The following is a 9,713-nucleotide window of genomic DNA, read 5'->3' as shown; positions in this document are numbered from 1 at the left end:
AGCCTAAAGGAAATCAGTCCTGAATTTTCATTGGAAGGACTGATGTTGAAGCTGAAACTCCAATTGTTTGGCCACCTTGATGCGAAGAACTGACTCACTGGAAAAGTCCCTGATGCTGGAAAGACTGAAGGCAGGAGAAGGGGGCGACAGAGGATGAGATGGTTGGATGGCACCACCGATGGACATGAGTTTGGGTGAACTCCGGGAGTTGGTGATGGACAGGGCGGCCTGGCGCGCTGCGGTCCATGGGGCCGCGAAGAGTCGGACACGCCTGAGCGACTGAACTGCAACAGCAAAGGCAGGTAAGTGTCTTTGGTGAGAAGGTTGGGCGAGAGGCATGGTTAATTTCTTGAAACCCTGCAATGACGTGTACCTCCTTCCCAGTTCACTGCTTAGGGAAATGATTATTTCTGCCCTGGCAGTCGGGGACGTAGACGATATAATAAAAATGCCTGCACCCGTGTGTAGTAGCCTCCCCAGGACTTCGCAGACCAGCTGTGCGCGTCAAGGAGGGGTCTCCGAGCCGGACCTGCAGGCTCAGCCCGCGCTCAGAGCCGCCCCGCCCGGTGTTGATGTTTCCCTCTCAGCCCCGCCCCCGGCCACGCGGGACTCAGCCACGCCCCTAGGCGGGCGGGCTCTCTGGGCACCGCCCACCGCCTCCCCACGGTAGCCAATGGCGTGTGAGCTCCGCACCGCCCCTAGCAAAGATGGCGGGGGCGGTGTCAGTGCGGGCAGGCTAGGGCTCGGAGCTGAGCCCACGGCGGACCGCGGAGACGGAGGGCGCGGCGCGGGCCATGGAGGGGGGCGGCGGCGGCGACGGCGGGGCGCGGCAGCGCGAGCTCGAGCGCATGGCGGAGGTCCTGGTCACCGGCGAGCAGCTGCGGTGAGGCGGGGGGCCGTGCCGCGGCTCGCGGGGCGCCGCCAGCACGCGCGCCCGCGGCTCCACTGGCGCCGGCTTCGCTGCGGCCGGGCGGGCGCGGGCTCGCGGGGCTCGGGCAGGGGCGCGCGGGGCTCGGGCAGTGGGCGCGCGGGGACTCCGGGATCTTACCAGCCGGGCCCCGGGGCCGGGGCGAGGGGCGTGTGGGCAGCCCGCAGCCGGCCTCACCGCAGCCCCGTTCCTGCAGCTCTCCGCCGCTCGGACGCCCAGGGGGCTCGGACGCGCTGGGGCTCGGACGCGCGGGGCGCGGGGACCGCGGGCAGTGAGCGCGCGGGGGCCTCGGCCTCCGGGGTCTTGCCAGGCGGGCCCCGGGGCCGGGACGATGGGCGCGGGGGCAGCCCGCCGCCGGCCTCACCGCAGCCCGGTTCCTGCAGCCCTCCGCCGGTCGGACGCGCGGGGGGCGCGCGGGGCGGCGGGAGCGGGGGCTCGGGCGGGCTCGGGCGCTGGGGTCTTGCCGGCCGGGGCGCGAGGGGCGCGTGGCAGCCCGCAGCCGGCCCCGCCGCGGCCGCGCTCCTCCGGGTGGAAGCCGCCAGCCCGCGACGCCGTCACTTAAGGTGCACGTTTCGCGTCGCTGCCCTGAGCCCGGTGTCATCATCCGTGAAGCGGGACTGACCTCGGCGCCCTCCCGAAAGGTCCTTATGGGGCCAAACCGAAGGCTGGAAACCCCGCGCCTGTGCCGGCGTCCGCACGCGCGCGTGGGTCAGCGCCTGGGTCCGCAAGGGCCTTGGAGGCTCGGGTCCTGCCCCGTCCCCGCGCCCGCTCCCCGCGCACACCTCGGGCGGAGCGCACTGGCCCCGGGCGGCCGCGCCGCGGCTGCGTCCCCGCACCCGGCACAGGCGGGGTCCCGGGCTCAGACCCCATCGCTCCCATCCCATCGCGGTCCTTGGATTCGTCTCTGAGGGTTTTCCTGACGGTCTGACCGGTTCCGCAGCTGCTGGGCTTGTGGTCATACATCGGTTTGCCAGGGAAAACAGAACTCCTTGGCTTCAGCGTCACAGCCACTTGCGTGGGCCGCTAATCCCGTCAGACGGAGTGCGCGCCTCTGCCTTCTTACTGGCCTGAGTGTCCAGGTTCCTTTTGGTGTCTAAAACGCTGGTTTCAGAAACCGGAGGAGAGAGACCCTTGCAAAGATCCCTAAAGGTTTGGTAACCACTCTGCTTGCTGCTCTTGTATTGAGGAAGCAAATATTGGAGGTCAGGATTAATTGACTTTAACGTTACGAAAGGCAGATTGCACATTTCTATTCCCTGATGGTTTTTAATGTATAGCCAAAATTCAAGAGAATAAAAGCTTCTTTTCCATCAAGAGATTTTCTAATTGAAAAAATAAAAAAGTAAAACTTTTCTGATTCAATTTGAAACACTAACACCTTATCAGCTCAATTGGGTACGTTTCACTTCCTTTTAAGAAATATGGTTAAAATGGTATGTTCTAGATTATGTGACTTTTACCACAATAAAAAAGACATTTAAAAAATACATTGCATTATGAAAGATTGTACTAAGGGTACTCAAACTATCATCTCAATAATAAAAAAACTAATAAAAAAAAGGTGAAATATTGCTTGGTGCCTCTCTCCAGAAAGCACCTTCTCCTTCAAACACCGCAATTGTGCCATCCTTGGGGGGTCCCTGGAGCATTTCCCCTCTTTCCGCCTGCACCCCTCTGCGCTTTGGCAGGTTAGTGTAGAAGACAGAGGGATCTCTCACACTCCAGTTAGGTAGACCTGGGTTTGAACTTCAGCGCACCTACTTTGCTGCCAAGAGTCAACATTAAGTTGTTTTGAGGAAAACTTGAAAGCCCCATGAATTGGGTTTGCTACTTTTTCTGGTGCCGGAGGCCTTGGACAAGTTACTTAACTAGGAATGAGGGCCAATCATGGAACCTACCTCATGGTGTTGTGATGAGGGTTAGATAGATGAGTTGGTGCTTGGAGCAGCCGCTGTCGTGCAGCCAGCACCCTGCCAGCCTTAGTGTGATGGTTCTGCGACTTTGGACAAGTTAACTCACTTGTCTGGACTTGTCTCCTCACCTGTAAAAAGGCAAGATAAGCGCCCCATAGGGGTGATGACAAAAGGCAAGATAAGTGCCCCACAGGGGTGATGACTTTCCTCTGGGCTTCAAGTATGAAGGAGCATGTAGCTGGGGGTTGGCGTAGTTGATGAGGTTCTTGGTTGCCTCGCATCACCCCACGTGCCTTCCAGCTGAGCCGGATCTAGCAGGGGGGCCTGCTTGCTGGTTGAGAACACCGGTTTAGAACCGGCTTGCCGGGGCTTCTGATTCCGGCTCCACCATTTATTAGTCCTGTGACTTGGGGACAGTTTGCTTAACTTCTCGGTGCCTCAGTTTCCCTTCTCTTGCAGGGATTTTGTGAGGATTGAATGAGGAGATGCTACATGTAAAAGGCTTGCTAAATGTTAGTTGTTTAATTTTACTTTGGAAACGTGTCATCGTTGCCTTGTAAAAATCTCTACCATCTCAGCACTGTGCCGAGTACCAAGTACACAGCAATTCCTCAGATGTTTGAATGAGCAGTGTATGTAATTAAATATACCATTGTAAATTGATAATCAGAATTTAGGGACTTGAGTGGCCGTGCACACCAGTGGCTTCTTGGTTACCGGAGGAACCTCGCGCTAACGAGTAGGGGTGCAGACCTTGCTGTCGCTATCACGCTCCCACATGCTGCTCTCTCACAGGCTGACTGTGGGGACTGTGTGATGTCCAGGCTTCCTGCCTCCAATTGCTTTATACATACACACACACGCAGAACTGCTGTCTTCCTTCTCTTTCCTTTCCGTTGCTTTCTGGGTCATCAAAGACGAGGCAAATAAGTAATGAGGAAAGGACGCCTATGATTGGGACTGGAAATGCAGCATTTGGCTTCCAGGCCCAGCTCTCTGATGCTATTTATTTAGCATTTGTTTATGAATGTATATATGCATGTTTCATGTACCTTTATTTTTAACTGTTTACAAGTCAGTTACTCAGTTTGGACCTCAGTGACTGTGCCTGCAGAATGGGAATAATAATACTCTTCCAAGTAAGATTTGTGGTTTTGGATCAAATCGGGCACAACATGGGAAGGAACTTTGTAAAATAAATCAATAAATCAAGAGTAGTGGTTGCTGTGATTATTATAAGCTCCAGATGTGAAATTGGGGGCTGGCTGCACAATCCTGACACTTTGGTAAGGGCAGCTGGCTGCATAAGGGTATGAAACTGAGCAACATGTAAAGACATATCCTGCTTGCTTTTCTAGCCTGACTGTGGAATCGTTTTCCTAATCTCTTTGTGCTTTTCCTTCCCCTAGAAGGTTTACTTCCTCGCCCAATGTGTTTGCTTGTTTTTGCATCTTTTGTTTTTGAGTGACGACCTTAACAAGAGCAGGGTAATGTTTCACATATGCATGTATTTGTGGCTGCTGGTCTTCCTTGCGGGTGGGCTTTTCTCTGGCTGCTGTGAGCAGGCTTCTCGCGGTGGGGGCTTCTCTTGTTGCAGTGCACCGGCTTCAGTACTTGTGGCCCATGGGCTTAGTTGCTCTGTGGCGTGTGGGGTCTTCCCCGACCAGGGATCGAGCCTGCATCTGCTGCATTGGCAGGAGGATTCTTTACCACTGAACCACCAGGGAAGCCCCATGTTTTTGTATGTTAAAAATGTATTTGGATGTCACTTCATATCCCCAGGATGGCTATGATCAGAAAGACAGTAAGTGCTGGCAAGGTTTTGGGGGAATTGGCACCATGACACACTGCTGGTAGAAAGAGAAAATGATGCAGCCACTTGGGAAATCATTCTGGCATTTCCTTAAAGACTGAACACAGATTACCATGTGACCCAGCAATGTTACTCCTAGGTATATATTCAAAAGAAATGAAAACACATGTCTGTATAAAAATTTGTACACAGATTTTCAGAGCAGCATTTTTCCTAGTAGTGAAAACCAGGAACTACTCAAGTGTCTGTCAGCTGATGAATGGGTCAGTTATGTGTGATATATCTGTGCAAGAAGTGTTATTTGGCAGTGGAGGGACACAGCATGGGGGGACTCTGACTTATGCCAAGGGAAAGAGGATACAGAAGCACACATGTCCTCTGATGCCTCTGGCATGACGCGTCCAAAATAGGCAGATCTGTGGAGGCAGAAAGTGGTGCCAGTGGGGGTGGGGGGCAGGGAGGGGGGTTGCTGATGGGTGTAGAGCTTCTCTGGGTGATGATGAAATGCTTTCAACTTGACTGCGGTAATGGTAACATAACTCTGTATATGCTTAAAACCCCTGAATTATGTACATTCAGTGGGTGAATTATGTGGTGTATGAGTTATATCTCAGTAAAACTATTACAGAAATGCATCTGGATGGCATCACAGTGATGAAAGACAAAATATGAGAACTTTTCAAGTACGCTTTTTGCTCTCTTTTTGGATTGGCCAAAGATATCACACCAGATGAGATGGGACTGGTATTTCACATATATCTATTTTATTAAAATTTATTTTTTGGCCACACGGCACATGGGGTCCTGGCACCAGGGATCAGACTTCTGCCCCTGCATTGGATGTGCAACGTCATAGCCACTGGGCTTCCAGGGAAGTTCCGGCACGTGTCTTTTTACAGTATTATTCTTTTTGTTTTACACTATTATTCTTGATTCAGCACAGAGAAAACATGCCATAAATTGTCTCAGCACATTCCTAATTTGAAGATAATTAGCTATTTGTAAAGCATTCATTCATGATACTGAGGTTTCATACTGTAACTTTTAAGATCATTACTTGTTTTTATATGTTTATGTGTAAAGCTCTTATCTTGACATTTGCCATGCAGTCGTAATTATGACATTCTAATGACAACACCCAAATCCACCTTTTGTTTCTTCTATCAGTTAATTTCACAGATACTAAGCAATAAAGTGGTTTGTAAAGGAGCGTTTAAAGAGTCCCACAGACTGTCCCTTTTCTCTCTGTGGTGATGGTAGGTGTGATAGTAATAACAACACTTGTGTGTGTGTGCTAAGTTGTTTCAGTCATGTCCAACTCTTTATGACCCCATGGACCATAGCCTGCTGGGCTCCTCTGTCCATGGGATTCTCCAGACAAGAACACTGGAGTGGGTTGCCATGCCCTCCTCCAGGGGTCTTCCCAACCCCAGGGATTGAACCGCGTCTCTAATATATCCTGCATTGGCAGGTGGGTTCCTCACCACTAGCGCCACCTACTTACAGGGCGTTTATTATCTTCCAAAGACTCTTCCAAGTGCTTATATGTATCAGGAATATATATTAACATATATTACATATATATATATATATATATGCCTTAAGCTTTATAGCTACTCTGTGTAGAAGATATGCTTGTTCTCCTCATTTTACAGATGGGAAAACTGAGGAACAGAGCAGGTAAGCTAACTGGCCATAGATTATTCAGCAAGAAAGCACTAGAGCTGAGAGTTCTTGCTCTTAAGCAGATGCTAGACCTCAGTTTAACGGTGTCCCCAGTGAGTAATTTAGAGGGTTAGGAAGTGTCAGGATGAGACCAGTGCAAAACAGAATCATGTGTATAAGAGTATCAGAGTGTGATGACTTTTGCAAACAAGCAAGGAGACAAATGATTTTTCCCTTCTGCTGAGAAAAAGCTAATTAATTTCTAGAAGTGTTTATGTTCTGACAAGATAGAACGGTCACTTTCTCCATTAACTTTTAAACCGGGTGTTCCTTGCCATGTGGTTTTGAAAACTTAATTTGAACTCCACTTTTCTGAATCTGTACTCACTTTAATGGATAATTACAGTGCACTGTTTTGCCAGCTGTGAGGATGGGCGGGTGGAAGGGGCATTAAGAATGTGATGAGGAATGCGTAATTAAGAAGGAAAATGCTTTAAGCTTTCCAGTTATGCTCATCTACCTAGACTAAATATGCTGATTACAAAAGTCTCATCCAGTCATTAAAAGCTGGGTCCCTAAAAGCAATTTACTGGGCAGTGAGCTTTAGGTAAGTTGTAGGAAATTGCAGTTCTTTCAATTGTTTGATATATTTGCCTTTTATCTGCAACAGACTGCCTTTCCAGACTCCTGCAGGCTTGCTGTTGCCTTGGCCATAAAAACATATTAAATCAACACTGAGCAGCTTTTCTGAATTTGCTTTGCCAGCGTAAATGCAGTATGCAAACTAAAGGTAAAAAGTCAGCGGAACCAAAGGCCGATCTACAGTAAAGTAAATATGAGATATGGAATTTAGAGGTGCAGAATAGAACAAGGGGAAACACAGCTGACCCTTGGACAATGCGGGGCTTAGAGCAACCACCCTCTGCACAGTTGAAAAAGGAGTGTGACTTTACAGTCAGACTCTCTCTGTATCCCTGGTTCCCCACCCACAGATTCAACTCACCATGACTTGTGTAGTACTGAACTATTTATATTGAAAAAAGTCTAATATAAGTGGACCTGAGCTGTTCAGAAGGGGTCAACTGTAGTCCATTTTATTGCACTTTGAACTTACGGAACTTGAAGATTGGCTTAGAGCAGGGGTCCCCAACCCCCGGCCATAGACTGGCACCGTCTGTGGCCTGTTAGGGACTGGGGTGCCCGCTGGGAGTGAGCAGTGGCAGACGAGCTCGGCCTCGCCTGTGTTTACAGCCACCCCACCCCTCCCAGCGCCGGGATCTGCCTACAGCACAGGGGGCCCGGGTTCGATCCCTAGATCGGGAAGATCCCCTGGAGGAAGACCTGGCAACCCACTCCAGCGCTGCTGCCTGGAGAATCCCGTGGACAGAGGAGCCTGATGGGCTACAGTCCATATGGTTGCCCAGAGTCGGACACGGCTGAGCGACTGAGCACACCCCGTCACTCACGATGCACGCCCCGGCACTCCTGATGCACGCCCCGTCACTCACGATGCACGCCCCGTCACTCCTGATGCACGCCCCGCACTCACGATGCACGCCCCGGCACTCCTGATGCACGCCCCGCACTCACGATGCACGCCCCGTCACTCCTGATGCACGCCCCGCACTCACGATGCACGCCCCGGCACTCACGATGCACGCCCCGGCACTCCTGATGCACGCCCCGCACTCACGATGCACGCCCCGGCACTCACGATGCACGCCCCGTCACTCCTGATGCACGCCCCGCACTCACGATGCACACGTCGTCACTCCTGATAACACACCCTGTTAGGATGCACACCCTAGCACTCCTGATGCATGCCCCCTGACCCCTGATGCACGCCCCCTGACCCCTGACCCGGGCACTCTCGTCACTGAGCTCTGCCCCCTGTAGGTCAGCAGCGGCACTAGGCTCTCACAGGAGCACAGTGCATGTGAGGCGCTTGAAGCATCCCCAAACCCGCCACCCTCCACCACTGCCCTCCCCAGGCCCCAGGGAAACTTGCCCTCCATGGAGCCAATCCCTGGTGCCAGAAAGGTTGGGGAGTGCTGGCGTAGAGAACGTGTTTGAGAGTAGCCCCTATCGGTGTCCAACAGTGTGGACGCTTAGCTCCACTAGACGTGGTAACCAAGGGGAACGGCAGGAAAGCTGCTGCCTAGATGCTCCTACTGAAATGTAGAGATCCAAATGGAAGGAAGATGCCTTTATTTTCCTAAACAGCAGAGAGGATATCCTGGCATCTGGGAAATTACCACCTGTTCAGATAAAGAAAAGGTGGGGAGGGCTTCAGAAAATGGAGAGCCGCTCTATCTGGGGTTGGGCAGAGGAGCCGTGTGTAGCGCTGAGCTGCCTTTGAACTGGAGGCTTTGCCCGTTTGCAGACCCTGTTCCATGGGCATCTTTCCCACTTCCCCCCTTGGAGGTGGGGGTGTCTCTCAGGGACCCAGCACAGAGCAAGCTCAGCAGATGCTTCCTTTCTTTCCTGGAGAGGGAGCCTGGGAAGGTGCTGTGTCATTTGCAGGAACCCTCGTGCAGATGGAAGGCAATGTGTGCTCAGTAAATGATTGTGGAGTAATTGTACACTTCTCTTCACCTGTGCAAGCCTGTTTCTGAGATGACGGCAGTGTTGCTTATGAATAATGTTTGTGCTGACTTTTCTAAAAGGCCAATGCTGGTGTTTAGATCCTGCCTCTTGACGACTTTGGAATCAATAAACCTGAAAATAAGTCAAATGCCTACCCTTCAAAAGAAGAGAATAAGAAGTGACGGATGATTCTTCTCTCCTGTAATTTCTAGTATTTATTTGGATCAGGGACTCACATCCCTTTATCAGACAGCAGCTCTTCACTGGTTGGTGTCTCTGAGTTTAGTGATGAGGAAAAGACGCGGGGAACAGTATCAACCCTCTGTCTGCCTAGTACGTCAGCACCGTTGGCTCTGTTCCTCATTACGTACTAAGGAGAGAGGTGGGTTCCAGGTCTGGGACCCCTGTCCCAGTGTTACCATCTTTAACCACACTTGGAGGCTTATGCCTGTGACTTTTACGGATTGTGAGATGCTGGGAGGCCACAGTGGGGCAGGGCTGGTAAACGGCCGTGCCCCACCGTGCTGCCAGCGAGGGCGACGGGGCCGCTCTCATCTGGGCTGAGATGGCCCATGCTGGACGCAGGGACTTACCCGGGTCTGCACGGAGAGCCACCTTGCTGCAGCTTTTCAAACATTTTTAAAGGCAACAAGGAGAGGCGGGCGAGAGGGAGGAGAGGCGAGAGGGAGAAAGAGCACACGCCGGGGAGCGCGGGGCAAGATGGCCTTCCATCCGTGCGGTCTTCTGAGAACAGCTGTTGCCGGGGTGTAGCAAGAGCGGACAGACGCCAAGGCCCCCAGCCGGAGGA

The 9,713-nt window shown here is 52.1% G+C and overlaps 1 protein-coding gene across 2 annotated transcripts in view; it reads left to right on the top strand.

Moving 5' to 3' along the window:
• Positions 212-9,713, top strand: part of DEPTOR (DEP domain containing MTOR-interacting protein) — a 158,383-nt gene continuing 148,881 nt past the window's right edge. For both annotated transcript variants that reach the window (XM_018058144.1, XM_018058145.1), the window contains exon 1: positions 212-883. In XM_018058144.1, the coding sequence (XP_017913633.1) occupies positions 795-883 (89 nt within the window). In that variant the 5' untranslated portion in view covers positions 212-794. The remainder of the gene's footprint in view (positions 884-9,713) is intronic.

The sequence above is a fragment of the Capra hircus genome, chromosome 14 (assembly GCF_001704415.2).
Source record: "Capra hircus breed San Clemente chromosome 14, ASM170441v1, whole genome shotgun sequence".
Classification (NCBI taxonomy): Eukaryota; Metazoa; Chordata; class Mammalia; order Artiodactyla; family Bovidae; genus Capra; species Capra hircus.
The sequence above is the reverse complement of the archived record's forward strand: the minus strand, read 5'-3'. Positions and strand labels throughout refer to the sequence as shown.